This window comes from Rhea pennata, chromosome 1 (assembly GCF_028389875.1).
Source record: "Rhea pennata isolate bPtePen1 chromosome 1, bPtePen1.pri, whole genome shotgun sequence".
Classification (NCBI taxonomy): Eukaryota; Metazoa; Chordata; class Aves; order Rheiformes; family Rheidae; genus Rhea; species Rhea pennata.
In genome coordinates this window covers 201,680,201-201,701,730 of record NC_084663.1, presented here as the reverse complement: position 1 = coordinate 201,701,730, position 21,530 = coordinate 201,680,201, and the positions used below count along the sequence as shown (strand labels likewise).

Genomic DNA, 21,530 nt, shown 5'->3' with positions numbered 1-21,530 from the left:
TATCAGGATACTTGGAGTACAGAAAAGGCAGAAGGATGTCCCTTCCCTCTGCCCCCAATCCTCTCCTCAAAATTTATACTTCAAATTATCAGTTTATAATTCAGAAGTTAGTGTTTACAATTCTTTTATTACCAGTGTCTTCCATTACTATGTATGTATGTAAGTACATACATGTATATATATATATGCACACACACACACATCCTTAGGAAAAAAATAGAGATAAATTACCATATACTTCACATAGTTCTTTTTTTGGTTCAATTGTTACCCAAAATGTTAGAGAAGATACTCATTATTCAGAAGGCTTTTGCCCAGAGCTTGAGGTGGAAAAACCCCAATATTCATGACCCCAAATTCCAAATGATTGCCTGTTTTTGAAGTGGGAGTGTGAAAAGAATACAGAGCACATCCATTAGCTCTGTACCTATTAGCTGTAGTATTGTGTGTGACTTGGGACCTCAGCTTGCTCTTTCTGCCTCCTGTCTTGAAAATTTAATTCTTTATAGTGAAATAACTTGTAAATTTTGTATTCTTCAGCAATTAGTGTAGCATAGTTACCTTTATTGAGTCTAACTAAGTATTATTAAAGCATTTTTGAGCCTGTGGGTTTCTTTGTGGCTTTCTTCGTAACCTATCCTACTTCAAAAAATAAATAAATAAAAAACAAAAAGGATTTATAGCTGTACCTGCTGCCATTTCATTTTCCTGGGTTCTTCTAGTCAGACTAGTCTGTGAGAAAGCTTTTCCCCTTCTAATTCTTCATCTACAAGATTTTTGTTGCATGAGTAAGAAATAAACACTAGACATTACTCAGACTGTCCAGTTTCTGGCACTATCAGTTCACTGATGGACATTTAAAACCCTTCTTTCCCTACAAGTATATGTTTAAACATTTAAACAGGTATCTAGCTAGAGCCACAGATTCAGATCTCAGGCATGGGCCTAGAATTGTTCTTGATGATAAGAGTGAGCATTTCTCAAACAAGTTCCTACCTGCAGAAAAGGTATAGATGACTGAGATTTTGTCAAATTTTGTGCTATGAGAAGCCATTGTATTTTTAATGTTTAAATCATTTGACATGATCTCCTGCTTTAGTTCTCCTACTTTCTCCTATTTGTATTTCGTATGAATGACATTGTACTCTGTAATACCAACCTCTAAATCCAAATAAGGTGAACAATTGTTTATATAATGGAAAATAGATCACATGATATTGTCAAATGATTTTTTCTGAATTGTATGTTATAATCACATTTATACATATATGTATATATGTTATCATTCTCTATTTTATTATAGAATGTATCTGCCCCTTTTGTGAACACTACAATATACTCACAGCAGAAGTAGAGTGCATCTGCTATAAGTTGATGGCAATTGCAGAGGAGATACTGACATTGTCATAAAAAAAAAAGCTGTTCCAAGGGATTGCAGCCTTATGTACTTTATATGTAAATTATATATGATTTGACACTATAAAACAAGCAGCAAGATAAAGATGAAAACAGTAACTCAATGTCAGTGACTGGTAAACAATTTTAAGATAATTATACTTTATTATGTACTTTACTGTAAAATACTTCATATTAAAATAATAAAAACACTATGTACTTTATTGTAAAATACTTCATATTAAAATAATAAAAACACCTTACATTTTTAATGCTTATATTGGTGGTATAAATTTCCTGTAACTATAATGAAAATGAAATGAAAAACAAATATTTTCGTACTTAAATTATGTTTAAACTAATCTCCTAACTTCCTTTTCTTTTAAGATTTGATAATAAATTCTATTACGTTTGTAAAAGATATATTGTAAAAGTGATCTGATTAGCAGTAAATAATGCATGGAGTTTCACATTTTATCTTCATATTTGTGACTATTGCAAATTACTGCAGACTATTTTTTGCCCTTTTTCATTAGTTACATCTGATGTCTCTGAACTGACTATGCTCCCAATATCATATTTCTCCTGGCGTCTGCTCCTGCATTCTTGCTGAATTTGTTCAAATTTGTTGGACTTCCTGTTCCCCAGATTTTCTCAATAACATCTATCAATTTTTGCACTTAGAAAAGCAGTTCTTCCTCAGCTCCTCATGTAAAGAACCCAAGCTGAAATTGAAAGATGCTTTAGAAGGAAACCAAAATCTATTGGTGTGTAGATGCACTGTCACTGTGCATCTATATGTAAATGTCAGCTTTAGGCTAAAACAACTATTCTAGAAACATAAAGTTATAAGCATGCAGCCAGCTCATCAACAAAACCTTTTTTTTTTTTTCCCTAACTGGCTTTACCATTGTAATACACTCTATAAAATCTCTAAATAACAGGGCATACATGAAGAAAAGTAGAGATAAGAAACCTGGAGATCAGGACTCCATTTCTATGTTTAAAAAACCTAAATGGAGGCAAATACTACTTTTTCTGCATAAGGGCATGTACAGTCTAAGAGCATGTCTAAGTGGCATTCTGCAGAGCTAAACGCTCTTGTAGTTGTCTTTGTTGTTGATTACTTCATTGAGCAAATTAGTCTTGGCAGTCTTGGTTTGGCACATTATACATTGGTCCCTCAGTTAAATTCATCTGTAGCATGACTGTAAGCATGTCAACAGATTTGATGCAGTTATGTCTGCAACAGTTCCAGGTGAAAGGCCTTTTGGTAATTAACTAGCACAATAACTAAATTTGTAAGTCAGTTAATAGCTAAAGAGCAGTAACTTCTTAATTCCCTCTCTTTTGCTCTTCCTCTGCTATTTCAGTACAAAGTAGATAAACATTGCAAAAAGCTGTGGAAGGTATATACAATGCATGGGATCAGTCAACAAATCTGGTAGCAAGCAACAAAAAGCAATAAAAGCAATTCACTAAATCTCTGGATTCATAACTTCATATTAGGTGTCTGATTTTCCCTTCACATCTGTACAGGAAGAATTGTGGGTTCAGTTTCAGGACTTAAGCACTAGCATATTTCCCTTAGAGAGCCACCTGAATCACACTTGATCAGCAATCTCACTAAGTAAAACACACTCAGCGTTATCGGTAGCCTTTGTTAAAGCATATGGCAGCTTAGAGGAGTCATTTTTCATGCAGCCTTGGAAACATGCACCCGGAAGGATGCAGGCATTACTCTCAATAGAACGCATTTTCCCAAGATGCAAATCAAGTCACGTTTGACAAAAGTATTTTTAAAACTTTGTAATTCCCCATAATACCAAGATCAGTCTGCTGATCTTTAATAAGTACTTTTGGTGTGCTTAGGAGGCAACCTAGTTGTAAAAAGAAGACAAAAGAAAGCACATCTGCTTCTGCCCATCAGTAGAACAGACAGTTTGTCAGGGGTTGAGAGCTACCTGCTGGCTGCTCGTGTCAGCCCTGCTAGTTGCATGTGTAGCAAGTAGTTAACAGCTGAAGTTTTACAAAGGAACGTTAGAGGAAGATTGATTTTTCTCAAAGTAATGCTTGGAAGAATGGAACAATACTACCTTTCTGCTACAGCTAGGCCTTGCAACGCCTCGGGAGGAAAAGTTGGATACACTTAAATGGGTTGACTTCAGTCTGAGGCCTGTTTATGTAAACTGCGTTTAACATCAAAATTGCAGAAACTTGGTGTCTCTTATGATAGCTGTTACTGTTTGTACTGCTGGAAGGGGGAAGCTGCAACCCACATGCCTCCAGGATTCTGAGGTGTTCAGTAGCTACTGGATCTTTGTTTTTCAAATATATCTATATATCTGAAATTCCCAGCAGAAAATGTGCATGCATCCTCAGAGCAGATGAACAAAAGCCTTCTTAGTTGAATTCAAAATTGTTTTGCACTGAAAAAAATGAGTCCCTGCATCTCTGTTTGTATGCAGTACACTGCAACATTCCACTATGGTGAGAATTTAATATTTAAATAGCGAGGAAAAGTTTCCCCACAGAGATTAAGAGAGGGAAAGCAAATAGTCCAAATACCAGAGGCCATGGATTAAAAACAACTCTGCTAGTCAGCGAGCAGAACACCAGCTTAACCAAGTTTCTTCCTCTCTTAATCAGTTTAGGTAGCGAAAGCAAAGCCCACGAGTCAGCTTCCCCTCTTAATTACATGCTAAAATTGCTCAAAAACAAGTGCTTGCATTTAAGTTTCTAGGAAAATATTTTCAAGAGTTCATTTAGAGTCATAGGCTTCAGCTAAAAGATAATAATCTTGTGTTCTAGATCACTTTGACTCTTTTGAGAATACTAAAGTATACTTGTTGAGGTGTCCAAACAGTTTGATTCTCAAAAATAGGGAATGGGTGTTACTACAGTGACTCTGTGATAGCTGCTGGGTACTGAGCAGATTTGAAGAGCTAGAAAGTTCTTTTTTTTTTCCTGTTAGTTGATGCTTATGCTTCAGATTGTTGTTTCCAAGCTTTTCTATTGCATAGAAATTTTAAAAGGCTTAATTTAATTTTTCAAGTATGAAGAAAGAGTAACTATGTTAAACCAAATAAGCTTGGTTCAAATATGGACATATTAACGTTCAGGTATCTTTGATTTCTTTTGAAAACTCTGCCTACAATTTTTGCTGCTTTTTAAAACAGTTGACCTATTTTCTTTCTATAATCAAATTTTAGTATGAGAGAAAAACGTGAAAACTCAGTTAAAATTATGACTTTCTAATACAGGCCTAAATACAAAAAATTAAAGCTTCTTTAAATATACACATACATGCCTGATTTTCAGCCTAATTGAATACCCATAGAGGTTGTTTCAGGTGCAAGAACACCTCAATGTTTTTACAGAAACACATTCAAATGCTCATCTTCCAAAAATAACCATGTATCCTCAGTACCTATACTTTCCTGTGTGATATAAAACATAGCTTAAGAAAAAGGCTAAAGACTTAACAGGTCACATGGAATCCTGCAGGGGAACCAGAGCCCATAATTAGTTTTTAATTGATAAGATTAATTTTCACATTTCACAGAAAGTTAATGTGTTCCTCTCCTTGGAAAGTAATTTCCTGCTTTACACTTCCCTCTTAGTCTAATTTGCTCCTTGAGCCTCAGTACTCTGCGTAAAGTGGCCCATCCATAAATCATGGCTTTATAAGGGAAATATAGCCGTGGCATAATATTTTATTTATATTACTGCAATGCCCAGGCAAACCCAACTGTAACAAACACGGCGGAAACCAGAAAGACAAGCAGTAAGGCTCCACAGCAAAATGAGGGCAAGGTTGCAGCACAGTTCACAGGGCAGTTCCACAGCTCCTCTGTGTCAGTATCTGCTGTGTAACAGTGAGTCCCTTCCAGCCTTACTCTACCTAGGAAAAGTTACAGTAGTGGTGTGGTACTGCCTTCGACACGTCAGCTAACTCACGTCAAGCAAGCAACCAGGGAGCACAACCTAGCCCCGAAGTGGCAACGGAGCGGAGTCAGGTGCAGGTATCCTTGACAAAGGAGTCTCCAGGGCACAGACGAGGCTGAGAGGAGGCCAGGATTTGAAGAAAGGGTGAGACTGAGGTTAACATGATCTATATCCCTGGTCAGGAGTTTGCAGGGCATGAAAACACCCCTGCCAACATCCCCTTCTGCACTGGTGCAGCAACCTGTAAAGGCAGGAAGATGATCTTCAACATGGAAGGGGGAACTAGAATAGGGAGAGTGGGAGGGTTTCTAAAGAGCTCGGACTTGTCAGGCTGAAGTGGAAAGAAGCTGGATAGGGAACAGCTCTGAGAAAAGGGAAGAGAGACAAATTTTACACAGTAGCAGGGGGTGATGAGAGGGAAAGAGGCAGGGAACGCATGAAACAGGGAAGATCCATGCAAAGGGAAGGAGTGGCAAGAAGAACCCATTCATAGCAGGTGGGAAAACTCAGGTGAAGCAGAACATGCGGAGACGAAAAATAAAAAACTGAGAGAGGAGTATGTGTGGGTTTCGGGGAAGGGGGTTTCTTTCTAAAAAGAAAATAGCAATTACAGAGAACGACAGAGTAGTGAAGAAGGAGAGCAGCAGCGGACAGGTAGAAGGAGACTGTTCTGTCCTCAGTCCCCCAGTATCTGTTTTTGGTTCAGACTCCTAGTCTGGGCCTGAGGTCCAGGGGCTGCCCTTAGCGAAGGGCAACAGCGCATCCTTTCTTCTTCTTGCCTTTGCCTTGACCTTGGTGGAAGCAGCCATAGGTGCTGCAGGCTGACTGAGCATAGAGGAGCTCTTGCCAACGTAGCAGAGGCTGACTATGGAGAAAATAAAAGACAGCATCATGATAACTCAACGCCTAAGGCCAGAATCAAAAAATAACAAGAGGCAGGTGAGAATCCCAAGGAATATTTTAGCCTGGAACCTTCTTCAAGGACCTAAGCTATCCAAGTTGTTGAAGGTAACAAGCAAGAATACGAAGCGCCAGCAGCCAGCCTTACCTTGTCAGCCACCTGGTAGATGCTAGCAGTTTGCTGTACATCTTTACCCTGCAGTGAACAACAGCAGGGAGAAAACAAAGAATAATAGCAGAATCTGTTTGTATCTCAGGACATCTATCTATCTAAACACACACACACACACACACACACACACACACACGTCTCCATCTATAGCCATGATACAGAGTAGGATACAGGGGCATGGTGCAAACCAGTATTATTACCCATTTCAATATATGTTGGATGGATGAGGTTTTATATGCTTTCTAAATTTCCAAATTTTCATTTTTATCCCAGCCTCATCTCTACACTGCACTAGCATTGAGTTCAGGCAGCAGCAGACTCTGATAGTATTTAGAGGTGTGTTCAGGGTGAATTTGCTCTCACTGGGAAAAATCACAGGAGTAAATACTGCCTTTCTATATAACCACACTCTTATTAGGACATCAGGTATATCAAAAGATTAGAGACCAGAAGGCATCCTTAATATCTACATTTTCCTGTATTAATACAGTTGCATGGCTGGAGCCATGGTAAGGTTCCTGCTGTGGCGGAGAACATGACTGATGCTGTCAAATTCTGCAAACAAAACCAAAATGAAAACACACATAAGAAATCAGCAAAATATGAGCAGAGTGAATATAGGAAGCAAGGTCTAAAGCATGTTGGTGTGTGGCAGTAATCAGACTCACTTGTCATCAAATACAGCAAAATAATTCTATCTACTGGATCAAACTGAGGAGGTCCCATATCCTTAATCAGCCTCATCATAATATTCATTAATAGATCAGCTCAAAATTATTGCTGCTCTAACTCCACTGCTTTTGTAAGAAAGAAATCAACCAGAGTGAATTTGACCCCACATGACTAGCGATGAGCCAGGAGTATATGGACTCCACAGCTTTCCTGGAATTGTATTTCAAATTACAGCCTCAGGATTCCTTCAATATTGAATATAAACCCTAGCCCCAAAACAATAGTGGCAATGATCCAGGTGACAGAAGCAGCAGTGTGTGACACAACTCTACATATAACATTGCTATTATTGTATATATTTATTTTGCTTTTGTTTTGTGAAGGAAGGAATCATTCAACATTTTTATTTAATCTGTATCCAATAGTTCATGCTCTTTCAGATGGAAAGGAAAGGAGAGGAAAGGGGGAAGGAAAGGGGGAAGGGGGAGGACAGGACAGGACAGGACAGGACAGGAAAGGACAGGACAGGACAGGACAGGAAAGGAAAGGAAAGGAAAGGAAAGGAAAGGAAAGGAAAGGAAAGGAAAGGAAAGGAAACAGAAGAAAAGTGGAAAGAGGGAGAGGAGAGGAGAGGAGAGGAGAGGAGAGGAGAGGAGAGGAGAGGAGAGGAGAGGAGAGAGGAGAATGGTATTGAAGAACTGTGCCATTGAGCAAGCTGAAATAAAAATATTTATTTAAAAACAAAAAAAAAATGTGAAAACCTTCAAAGTCAGCTAAGAGTTTTGGTCAAAGAGAAGAAAAATTCAGAAAAGTTGAAATATTTCTGTTTATATTTAGAAGACTGATCCAACACTTAAGAACAAATTTAGAGGTTAAATTTAGCTTAATAAAGGATCAGTCAAAAGCTACATAACATGTTTTGTTTCAGGTTTAGTTAAATATTTTGGTTACATCTTGTCAATAGAAATTATTTCCCCTTTCATTTCCCATTTCCCCTTTCATTTTCATTTCATTTCAGTTTGTCCATCGAAACTGAAAGTAAAAATTTTTTGCACAATCTGTTCAAGACCATGGTGTGCTATGTGTGAACCTCTCTGCCTTCCTGCAGAGCATTCTTGTAGCTTGAGTCCTACCAGAAGCAAAAGGTGACTTGGTTGACCAGCTAAATCTAGGGTAAGGATATAACAGCCTTGATTCAGTGGAACTGAACAGCATGAGCTTGCGGATTCCTAGACAGTTCTTGTGCCAGTAAAAAATACAGTAAAGCTTTCCTCGTTCACTTGGATTGTTGGAAAGCTGAATAAAAACGCAGAAGCAATTATCTCCTTCAGATCTCTGAAACTCACTGCACCATCTGCACCCTATGGTGAAGTCTCTTCTCCTGAGTGTCTGAGATGGGCACATCCGAGATCGGCTGCTTTCATTAAAGGCCATTAAAGGCACAATGAAACCTTTCAGCTCAATGGTCTTATCATACATATGTGTGTTCATATTCTAGAGGGAGGGATATATATATATAGGATATATATATCCATCCATTCTAGAGGGATGGAGATATATATATATGTATATGTATATGTATATATAAACAAATTATTAATACTTGCTAATTAACACCATTTATGAGAGTGATAGACATAATAACTTTTTTCTATTATTTTTAGAATTCAGGATGTGGCCTACTATAATGCATGCTTCTGTGTTGTTGCTACAAAAATACCCTGCTGTATAGGGCGGGGGGCGCGGGGGATTTGGCTTCATCTGAGGGAGGTTTTAGACCAAATATGGCCCAAGCCTGTTTGATAGTTCTCTCGTAATGAAATGATGACAATCCTCTTGTGACTAGGAAACATTCCAGAGCCAGGGTGTAGAGTTACACAATGGTACAGTGTCTTGCCCCTGATTTATAATTTGAGAAGCAGATTGCGTTCAGACAGAATGTGAGTTGAACAATGAGGTTGCTAGTTCTGATCTCATTAACAGAGATTTATACCAAGAAGCTATTGTATCTTGTTCTTTTGGTTTGCCATGCCAGCAAACATTCATAAAGTTATTTAAAAAAGAAAGCTTCTGTCACACACTTAGGTCAGGAAGTTCTCAGGAAAGCATCCAGTCAAATATAAAGTGGTCTCAATCTGCACTTATTTATGGCTTATATTTCTTGGCCTTAATAAGACTCAGAATGATTACTACATCAAACATCTCACTCAAGCTGATTGCCTTCAAAGATCTGTGGAGATGTAACTTAAAATATCTTTTCTCGTATTTATACTTTTTCACAGCTAAGTTTTGCTTATTATTTGCAAATCATGCATAGTCACTGAAAGAATTTTCTCTTAATGCAGAAAAAAACATTAGTAGGTGGAATAACGTAATATCCCGAAAGCTGCTTTCCATTCACAGCCCCCAGAGACTCTGTGCTAAAGGAAGGGTCATGAAGACACTGCCATAAAACCTGTTCTTGCTGAGGATGCACAACACATTAATTAATGTTTCAATAATGCTACTAAGCAATTTGGCCTGACCACCAGCATAGAGAAAACGGAGGTCCAGCCCCAGTCCCACTGTGCTAGAAAGCAGCTGGGTATGTAGACGAGGCAGCTCTGGAGCCCGCAGGCCAATTCTGCTACCTCGGCCTGCCGCGGCAAAAGCTGAAGTCACGCAGAGGCCAGCAAAGCCAGCCCAGCTCTGAGGGATTAAAGGACAGGGTATCTGGAGCACGGGAGGCATCTGGCTTTACAGTGAGTGAGTGCCACACGGTTGTCATCACCGCTTTTCCATACTCCCGCGAAACACGGACGGTTTATCTTTGTCGAGGCATGTGACTTACCAGTCCCACCTGCACCGACTTGTGTGGTGTTGCTGGTATGGATACACTTACACTGAAATGAGCCTGCTAAACACTGTCAAATGTTGATCACTGAAGTAATGCTCCTGTAAGCCATGTTCCTCCAGACATCTGATGCACACATCAGGCAATACGCTGCTCCAGCCCAAACTCTGCCGCCAGTTTACATACATTAAACAACTGACAGTACGTGAGGGGGTAGAGCAGAAAAATACATGAGGCAAATCTTCAGTTGGCACCTAGCTCCACATCACGGGAAACTGCTGTTAAATACCATTGACTGTAGCAAAGAGCATGGACCAGTCACATCATGTGCAGAAAGAAAGAGAGTAACACTGCATGGGGCAGGGAGCAAGGGGGAGAGGGGGTGCTGTGAATACAGACAGATGCACTCATGATTTATGAAGTTGTACTGTGAAAATAAGACATATTTCTCCCAGTAAAGGTGCATAGGTTTTAGCTAGCTCTTCCCTTGGGGTTCTTCTAGATGAATTCCTACTGGAGATTCAAAGAAATAATGCAACATCCTCTCAATAAACTCTTGGCCTCAGTGTTACAGCAAAGAGATCCAGGTATGCATGACCCTACTTTTAATCGATTTAAAATCGGTTCAGGTTATCTCAGCTTCACAGCATGTCCCTTTGCTCTGGTGATCCTGGGGAAATAAGAACATTTTGCTCACTTTTTCTGTTCTGTTCACTGTTTCGCAGGTTTTTTCCAGAAGAAGAGCTCAGACTGTACTCCAATAGCAGTTTTTCTATCTTGCGAATGACATGTCACTGAATGCCAGACAGCCCAAATATGGAATAATTAGAACAGCAATGGATAGCATTTTCTAGGCAATATGTGAATGATAAGCTATGACTAACTTTGTCAGCCTTAATCCTTACCTTTTTTCTCTGGCTGAACATTTGGTGTCAAGCGAAATAGAAAAGAAAAAGGTGAACTATGCCTTCTTTTTTTCCCCTGAAATGTTGTTAACTATTCTTTATCTCCCACAATAGCCACACTTCCCATAAATCTTATTTTCTATCAAGGGATTTCTCCCGTACAAGTTTCCTATCCAACTGCAATTGATTTCTAGCACTTCATGCTTTCTTTAGCATAAAGAACGCTGCTTCATAATTCAGGAAGAGACAAACCAGAGAGCTTGTTCTACTATAGCTACTAAAACTCTGTCAAAGTGCTTTTGAACTATTGCCAATAAAGGTCAATAAGCTAAGGAGAATGGTAGCAAGGACCAGATGCAGAGACTGATGGACCCAAGCTTCAGCTGGCAGTGGAGGAGAAAACGAGGAGGAGCTGCAAACTGAGCTATGTATGGGCAGCTCAGATGCCAGGAGACTGCAGCAAGGTGTAGAGCTTGGTGAAAGTTCTTTTTATCGTGCACTTTGGGCACACACTGCAATTTCCACAGCCAGCTGTACTGAACTGCTTCCTGCCCAGCTGTGGTCTAACATATTACCTTATTCAGCACCTAACTTCCAATGCAACTATCCTTCATGCACACACATTGAAGAAAATGTTTTGCTGCTAACTTGATGTTACCGTTTATTGTCATTTATACCAGACTCAGTCTCCAGACTCCAGACTGAGTCTCATGTCTTCTTTTATCTAATTCCCTGGAATGCTATGGGGTATATTTTGTTTGAGAGACTCTGTACAAATATAACTGCATTGTTTCCCTTTGTAGCAACCCAAACGATGAGAACAACACCAAGGCAAACTTTGCCTGAATAGTATGTGGAAAGTTTTGCTGAAATTGTTTAGAAAATAGATCATTTCCATTCTCCATCCAATGCAAAAAGGAATATTGAGACTAGCTCTAAATTCTTTTCCTTCTGCCACTAATGAAGGAAAAGAGACCCCACACAGAGCAAAACCCCTTCTAACCCAGTGCTAGAGAAGCATGAAGGAACATCAGTACATCTCCCTGCAGAAGGTCTCACAGATATATTTTCTGAGGTCCTATCTAGGCTCAGTTATTCCAGCAAAATTTCCAGCAAAAGATTCTTTCACCTCTCTCTGCAAGTGACCTTTTCTGCTCATGGCATTTTAACAAAGAGGCTGCCCCAGCAAAGCAGGTTCCCTAGCTTCAGGTTCCCTATTGGTCATTTCATTTGAAAGCTGTTAAAAAGAAACTATATACAGGACAAAGTCTTTTGCTTAGAAGGTTAGATGAAGGGGATTATTGGGAGACAACAAATCTAAGCAGCCATTTGTTAAAAATGTGTAGATTCAATAACAATCTAAATTCAAGATAAAAATATTGCCATGAAAGCATTTTAAAAAGTGCTTTCCCCCTCCCCTTTTGGAAGGAGATAAGATGATCTAACATATTCATCATAATAAAAGAAACAATTTTGGGGGACAATTTTATCATAATAGTCCAAAGTTTTAAAAGGTAGTTTCAGAAGTTTTTAGTGTCACACAAAGGGACAGGATTCAAAGTTCCCTTTCATTTTAATAGAAACTAAGTGTCCACATTTCTCTGACATACTTGAAAATCTCAAGTATGATTCTTAAACCAAGTACAAACACAGCTCTTGAGCAGCACATTTCCCCACAGAGAGCAGTGAATGTACAGAACACAACTGCAGTAGATTAAGGTGCATCTGATGGAAATGCCTAGGTCAGTTCCTGAATACCAAAGTATAAATGCCAGAAGAGACTTTAAAATAAGATACTTCTTCAAAATACGCAGATTTTCCCCAGCTCCATCAGTCAAAATTCTGTTTTTCAGTGGTGCATAGCTGTCAGCCGTGGTATCCTTCCCCTGAGAGCTGAGTGCAAACATGTGACTTTAGAGCACGGCACTTACAGACCTGAACAGTCCTATCAGCTTAGCTTGGCACTGCGTGCAACATCTGGCCCATAATTAATACATTTTAATATCCTTCAGGTGCTTTAAATGCAAAGTATATTAAAAATAATAAGTCTAAAAGTTACTTGTTTTTTCTGGAGAAGAGATGGGCTAAGGAAGGGGGAGTTATTAATGTATTTTAGAAAGCAAGAGTACTGGATGCCATATCTCTTCCTGTTCCTCAAATCTCCTCTGTCACTAATAAGACAGTACTTACACATGCATATGGGGTACCAGATGGCCAATTTCTGCTTATATGTTTCCTATAAAGAAGTTAACTACTGTGTCCACTCAAGTTTCCTTTGGCAGCTGAGTAGCTGAGATTTAACGTGTAATAAATCTGCAGGTGTAGCAGAGCCCAAGCCCCGCCACGTCCATGTCCACTGTGTGAAGGGGAGGCCACCAAGCTGGCCAGCCCTTGGGCCACCACTGGCCTCGCGCAGCAAGCCACCGTCTCACCCACCTCCCACTGAGGCCTGCGCCCCTACCTGCTGCCACTCAGCTGCCTGGCAGGACTTTCAGATGTGGTCTGAAAGCTGCCCCTCACTGGCCTACAGTTGCTGTAAAGGGGTATGTCTAGAAAGTTTCAAGAAAATGTTAAAAAATGATTGTACAGTACCTGCATAGACTGAGAAATTAGAGGTTTCCAGTGTCTACTGTACATATGAAGGTAAACATTACATCTGAGATCACAGAATCACAGAATGGTTGAGGCTGGAAGGGACCTCTGGAGATCATCTAGTCCAACCTCCCTGCTCAAGCAGGGTCACCTACAGCACATTGGACAGGATTGTATCCAAATGGGTTTTGAATACCTCAAGAGAAGGAGACTCCACAACCTCTCCAGGCAACCTGGTCCGGTGCTTTGTCACTCTCACAGGAAAGAAGTTTTCCTCACACTCAAGTGAAGCTTCCTATGTTTCAGTTTGTGCCTGTTGCTTCTTGTCCTATCACTTAGCACCACTGAAAAGAGTCTGGACCCATCCCCTTGACACCCTCCCTTCAGGGACTTGTACACATTGATAAGATCCCCCCTCAGTCTTCTCTTCCCCAGGCTGAACAGGCCCAGGTCTCGCAGCCGTTCCTCATAGGGCAGATGCTACAGTCCTCTAATCATCTTTGTAGGCCTTTGCTGGACTCTCTCCAGTAGCTCCATGTCTCTCTTGTTCTGGGGAGCCCAGAACTGGACACAGTATTCGAGATGAGGCCTCGTGAGGGCTCAGTAGAGGGGCAGGATCACCTCCCTCTACCTGCTGGCAACACTCCTCCTAATGCAGCCCAGGATACGATTGGCTTTCTTGGCCACAAGGGCACATTGCTGGCTCATGGTCAATTCATCATCCACCAGCACTCCCAGGTCCTTCTCCACAGAGCTGCTCTCCAGAAGGTCAGCCCCCAGCTTGTGCTGGTGCCAAGGGTTATTTCTCCCTAGGCGCAGGACCCTGCACTTGCCCTTGTTGAACCTCATGAGGCTCGCTCTCTGCCCAATTCTCTAGACTCTCCAGGTCTCTCTGAATGGCAGCACAGCCCTCTGGTGTATCAGCCACTCCTCCCAGCTTGGGATCATCAGCAAACTTGCTGAGGAGGCACTCTGTCCCTTCATCCAGGTCACTGATGAAGAAGTTGAACAAGACTGGCCCCAGTGCTGAGCCCTGGGGAACTCCACTAGCTACAGGCCTCCAACTAGACTCCACGCCACTGATGACAACCCTCTGAGCTCTGCCTTTCAGCCAGTTCTCAATCTACCTCACTGTCCACTCATCTAGCCCACAATTCCTGAGCTCGCCTAGGAGGACGTGATGGGAGACAGTGTCAAAAGCCTTGCTAAAGTCAAGGTATACAACGTCCACTGCTCTTCCCTCACCTACCCAGACAGTTGTTCCATCATGGAAGGCAGATAATTGTCATATGCTTCATTGTCAACAACTGGAGAAAAATTGGCACTTTTAAGGAACAACTCATCTGTTCCTAAGATACGTATCTAAAATACGTCAGAGGAATCGGTCTCTAAAAGTGCCCATTTTTCTCTAATGACTTGAAAGAGAGCCTAGAGACTAGCTGAGCAATAAGCACTGTGTAGACCTTTGAAGGTAAATGATATGAATGCCATCCTAGGCAGACCCAAAAGAGGTCCATTGACTTCTTTTCTTCACCTTTCCCTCTTGGCATACTGTGTTTTGTTCGTTTATTGTTTGTTTGTTTTTAAGATCTCAAGCCTACATTGCAGAAGTAACGATCTCTTTTGCAGCTGCAAAAGAGAGTATAACACGAGAAGCTGACTATCACTGGTGCACCCTGCGGCATACTTTGGCCAAGATCACGTCCTGTAGATACAACTTTGCTCACTTGCAGCCAACTCACCTTTATCCAAGTAACTAAAGAGCTAGCATTCCACAAGGAAATGAAGAATATGATTCTAAACCTATGCTGAGGAAGTTTGAAGTCTCCTCATCCTAATTCCAAACACATCTGGTGCCACCTATATACTTGGTGTACAGAAACTAAGCTGACTCTGCGTAGCTCAGTCTGGCTATGTCTATACCAGTAAATAAAATGAACCAGAGCCAAATCTCTAGCTCTGAAAGCATGTAGCATGGTGCAACTTGCAACCATGCAGCTAAACTCTCTTCCTATTTAGAATAGGATGCTTTCTTGCTACTGCATATTGGGAAGAGGCCTGAGGACTGTGTGAGCCCCTGAACTGAGCTTGGACTAGGAAAGTAGTAAATGGCAGAGGCCATACCATGCCAAGACTGCTACCAAGTAAATGTATGGGCAAGTACAGGGTTGGGTCTAAGTCCATGCCCTGGTTTACTACATGCCTTGAGTGTAGCTATACAGGTCATTTAAGAGTCCAATAAAATGTATTTGCTCAGACATAGTGCCGTGTAAATATGGGTTATGGTTTCCAAAGTGAAGGTGGTCTTTAAGTAGCCAGCTTGTATGTCTCTATAACCAGGGCATGGTTTATCTGCAACACATATAAACTGGACACAGATAACAAAGAATTGGCTGTATTTTCAATATAGTATTGCATTCATATCAAGGGAAGAGGATATATCACAGTGGTATGCTCAAAATTAAATTGGAGGGGTGTTTTAATATTACACATGCCTACTCTCTAGACTGGCTCTCCAATACTTTAAGGAAAGAAGATAGCATTTTCAATGTTACCTAAATAAGTTTCTCAGTTGAATCTGAAAAACTCTGCTGTGAAGTTTTGAGTTACTGTAGATGGAATACTTAATACATGGGGAGGGGGGAAGCTATTTCAAATTTAGTAAATAAAAGATGCATCCATACTCTCTTTTTGATGTGTGCTAGTTTAGCATCCAAATCTTGTATCCTGAATGACCATGCTGTGTACGTGTTTGCTCATCCCCAATCTCCACTCTGGAGTGAGCTCAGTTGCTCCTTGGCTGGGGAAAACTAGGCAGAGACTAAGAGATGGTGTGTGCCAGTGTCCCTCCCCCACACTGTATGAAGATACAGTATGAATGTGACTCATGTTGTATCTGGCTTCTCCCAGACTAACCAGTACTGCAGCAAGCCCCTCAATGGCCTCATGTCCTAAACCACCCTTGGTGTTACACAACAAAAAGACATATCTGGCAGGCTGCAAAGCGGACTTCTCAACAGCAGCCCTGGGCAACATCTTAAAAGGACCATACCCAATCAATGGCTCCATTGTTGGGAAGATTTCTTAGCAGCAATTCAAAGGTATACTGAATGCCATAGCTCAAGCTGGTTTTATATAAACTGGAGAGCAGTGCTGGTTTGAATTCATATATACCTGTGTGTGTGTGTATACATATATATTTGTATGTATATATATGTGTGTATGTATATGCATGTATACATGTATGTGTGTATGTATGTATGTTTGTGTGTACGAATTTTGTCTCACGTATGTGTATTTGTGTGTGCATGCATGTAGGAAGGGCAACCAGCACTGGGATACAGGTAGGCATAGTTGCCTAGCCTATATCAAGTCACCTGTGATATTTGTAAAAGGGGCAGCAGCAGAGTTCCTCATGATCCATGATTTCTGAGACCATGATCTTAAGAAGCAGGCTTCTGTTTTGCTTCTTCAGACACCAACATTGCAGTGAATGCCAGGTAGGAGCCTTCTTTCTGTGACACCCCTTTAGAGACACTTGGTCTTCTAATTGACTCATCACTGCTGCTCTGGTTGTGTGTTCTTAAGCTTTCACGGTAGCTGGTTGTTTTTTTCTTTAGGGTATATTTTTATTGCTAAATGAAAGAGGACCAGGTAATGAGCTCTTGCATGGACACTGATTGTCACACTGCTTAATTATTTGTCCTCTCCTTGACTCTATTTTGAATCACTCCAGTTATCTCTAAGAGAAGCCAGTTGCAGGAGTTGAGCCTGGATAGTGTGGACACAAGCCAGGCAGTGCCTCAGGGCCCCAGTCAGTTCTTCAGTATAAATACAGCCAGTCTGAGTGCAGCATGCTCAATGTGATGAAAAGGAACAAACAATTCTGATTCCTTTTAGTGCCAATTTAGGGCTCTTAACAGCACCTTCCCCACAGATGAAGCTGTCTAGCCAAAGGTCTTTGTCTGATAATACGGTGAAAGATTGCAAAATCTGTCCGTTCTGATTGAAATCTGCAGTGCTGCAAGAAGAGTTCAGCTTTACTATCAATGTTTCAGGAGAAGGAATTCAAAATGTTGTTGATTTTGGTAAAATAAGTCTGAAATAAGGATATTCAAAATAAACAGGATCTTAGGAAGGGCATTCGCCTTAATTTTATGTTTATTTTTCCCCAGAGGGAAATAGGTAGAACTTGCCAACTTTTTAAGTTGTTTGCTAACTGCATAATGAATGGGGAGAAGTTAACCTTGACTACTTTTTTAATTTCCTTTGGGAACTAGACGCCAATGTATTTTAAATTTTTCTGTTAACATCTGAATACTTCTATGCAGGGGCCACCTTACACATCTACCATGATCTGTGCTACTTCCAGATTAATCAAATATCTTATACCAAATGATTTGTCAGAATTACAGTTCAGAATATTTGGCACAGTTGATCTAATTTATGGCAAGTAAGAAGATATAAATATACAGATATAAAAAAGTGCTTCTTGAGACCCTTTGTTTATTCCTTGGATACCTCACTGTTCCGTTAACACTGAATGTGGTTCCAAATCTAACTTTAAAAAGAATGTTCTTAAAAAGTATATATCAAGATTGAAAATCTAAATATCCACCAAGAGTGATGTATCAGCCTCTCTAGATATTCAAATGTGAATAATATGTATGACTCCAGTCTTCCTGTTGTTGAATTAAAAGGCAAAGCTCCCACAAACTGTTTTGGGAGTAGCATCTGAAATTTTTTCAAAGACTTAAAATAAAGAAGAGAAATGGCTACCAAATTGAAAACTGACCCCCTAGCCAATTCAGACTTGTCAATCAAGAATAAGTTATACTAGAAAAGTTTTTCTGGAAAAATCTTTGTATCTCCTTGTGCTTTTCTTATAGAATAGGGAAATGCTTGTCTGCCTTATAAGCTCTCTAGAAAGTTAAATAATGTTTTTTGAAATGTGTAAGAGCTCTAGATAGGAATATGAAGCATCAGGTTGGGTACTGTTCTAGACATTTTCAAACCATGATTTTGTAAGCGCTGAAGGATGCAATGGGTTTATTACAAGCACCTTATCCTTTTCCTGTTTATTGTGCCTTGGAGTACAGGCTTGAAAACTCTTAATACCTCTCCTTCAGATTACAAATTCTTCTATTGTAAATATGTCTGGCACAACTAGTCCATTTTTGGCAAGAATCTCTTGGTCTGTTGTTACATAAATAATTCCTCTAAATGTTGCTGGTCAACATGATTAGGAAGACAACTGCAACTTTGGAGAAGATGGCCACAATCCCATTGCCTCCATCTGGGAGCCAGACTGGGCACTGTGAATTGTGCATCCTTCAGAAGAAAAAGACCTCATGTCCTTTTGCCAGGACTTCTGAATTTGAAAAGATTTGTTTGTAAGTTGAAATCTTTATCAATCACTTAACTAGCCTAAGCTCTCTCTAGACAGGAGAATTTGGATCTGGAAACAGAAACATAAGAGAGTATTAACATGTTACTACTTCTCTTTCAGTCTTGGGATAATGGCTGATTATCCATTCTTTAACATCTCAGTTAAAGAGGAAGGACAAATCTGTCTCTTTTGCAGAGAATGGAACATAATTTTATAGTGTCTGGCTCAATTTTGCTTCCTATTATTCCAAATAAAATGTATGTATTCTTGGAAACACTTTAAGAAAAAAATGCATATCATTTTACTTACATGATTTGGGGCAGAATAGTAAAAAAAAAAAAAAAAGAAAAAAAAAGAAAAAAAAAAAAAGAAAAAGAAAAAAGAGAGAGAGAGAGATACTTTTACCTGGCTTATATTGTAGAATAAGTTTTTGATTTACTCAACAAGACAGTAAGGTTTCACTAACTGAAGAAGCTCATTTCTTTTATCTTGATTCCTTCAGAACAGAGTGAAAGGGGAGGCAGGACTGACACTGACATTCCAACTACACAGCATGATTTGTGAAACCCAATGATAGAAAGGAGATGGAAACACCAGGTGGGAAAGACAATATACGGAGGAATTTTAAAAGAATCTGATGTACTTACAAAGTATGCTATCCTGCTACACTTACTGTGGATCTACAGCCTTTTAGTTATTATTTCTACCAGTTACATTACAGAAGCAAATCACTGTCTGTATCTTCTTATCTAATTGGCATCTGTAGACAAAGTGGTGAGCTCTGTGATCTGTTTTCCTCCCAGAGGACATGCATAAGATTTAGGCCACACATTTCATATACATCAACGAGCAACCCACAGTGTCCTTGCAGACTTGGATCTGCATCTGGGGAGAAGAATTGCTTCAGCATGGCTTCTGAGGCATACTGCTCTCATAAGATCATATTTAACACTGCACAGCAGAGAAGAAAAACACCAACTGGTCCAGGAAGAAGAGTTTGGAAAGATAACATAGCAGTCACATTCTCTATTATTTTATTCATTGCATAACCAGAGGTTTTGGATAAGAAGGGTTTCATTAGAAAAATCCATTTCTATTACCCAAACCCAACTTTGCCAAAACTCGCACAGAATTTGAATAAAGCCACTCCTGAGTTCATTTAAGTACTAAACATTTACCTGAATTACCTGGCAGAACAATCAGGAGCTTAGGCTTCCCTGGCCTATGAATTCAGTACAGCTCTATTGTGCAAATAGATCTGGATTTCTAGGCTCCTTATTATTGTTCACAGAGCCTAAAATTTCTAACTCTAAAAAGGGCTTGACTCCAGCACTGAGGAAGAAATCTAGAGCTTGATGACCCTCTTCATAAGCTGTGGAAACCAAGTTGTAGACTTTCAGCTCTGCACTGGGTTTTCTCCTGATTTCTAGAAACCCTGCAGGCTTCTCCAAAACCAGCAGAGAAGCCCAGATGCTTAGCAAGGAACTCATTGTTACTGACTATCTGACAGAATCATAATCTCACTTTGAGTAGGTCAAACTGGACGAAACATCTCTGTTTCCCTGCCTTTTCCATGACAGGAATTGTCATTACCTCTGGAAATAAATAAATATATTGGCTGATAACCTAATGGCTCCTGAGGAAGTCTGTAACTGTGGAGGAAGACAGCAACAGTTGGTTAGAAATTTTTAAAGCAAAGAAACAAGATTTTTTTTTCCTAAAACCTTTTATTGGTATTTTTTTCATTTTTCTGGACATGTCTACAACCACCTTAGCCTTGACTGTGTGGCACAGTTAAATATCTGCCCTATATCTAAGTATCATCAGGATTCATAGTGTGTGCTTTCCTTTTTTACCTGCCTTCCTGAGCCCGATTCAGTGAGCATTCACAGAGCTGTCTTGGTGAACAGAATATTACACAAAACAATGTTTACATTATGGCCAATGTTTGCATTACCTTTATCTTTTTATCTGTGTGGGTAAAGCCGGGCTTTACCTGTAAGGGAGATGTGTATTCCAATATCCTCTTTTATAACTTCCAGATCAGAGGACACTATAGGATTGATCTCTATAAGCCTCTGTAAGCTGTTGAAACTGTCTCTTTTGTGCAGAAATGTAATTCTTGTGAGGCTGAAGAGCACAAGAATGAGTCTAGACTTAGTGGCCAGAGTCTTCAATTGAGGCAAGGGAGACCTCAAGTCAAGAGCCCACATCTGTTCTCATGACTCATATGAACTTTCTCCTGTTGCTATTTCCTGTTGGCTAGTTTAGGTGGCTTTTGCTTATTATGGGGAGTATTCAGAGGATACTTTGCATTTTGTAGTGGGAGCATAGAGATATCACACAGTCATATCTGGATCTTGGTAGGCTCCTCAGCCCAACGGTGTCACCTTTGATGTCCTCTGTGGACCGAGCACTAAAGTACTTGCTTGAACTGCAGCAGAAGCTTTGTGGTCAGATTGGGAACTGGTTTCAGTTCTCCCAAGCCCAGAAGCAGCAATCATCTGTAGTGGAAACAGTCTCTTCCTACCCTTTCTAGGAAAAACAATAGCAAGCAAGAATGCACATAGGAATTTAAACTGAACAGTTTAAAATAAAACCCAAGCATAAGGCATTTTATAAAGGTCAAAGAACAAATACTGCAGCTCGGCAAGGACCTCATCATTTTAGTAAACAAATGCTGAAAATAGAGTAGTTTCTCCACCCTCTCAGACTGGTTCAGGG

The 21,530-nt window shown here is 40.0% G+C and overlaps 1 protein-coding gene across 1 annotated transcript in view; it reads left to right on the top strand.

The window, feature by feature from the left end:
• Positions 1-1,658, top strand: part of CEP126 (centrosomal protein 126) — a 32,304-nt gene extending 30,646 nt beyond the window's left edge. Inside the window, exon 11 of the mRNA XM_062577725.1 lies at positions 1,304-1,658. Coding sequence (XP_062433709.1) covers positions 1,304-1,354 — 51 coding nt within the window. The 3' untranslated portion in view covers positions 1,355-1,658. The remainder of the gene's footprint in view (positions 1-1,303) is intronic.
• The last annotated feature ends 19,872 nt before the right edge of the window (positions 1,659-21,530 follow it).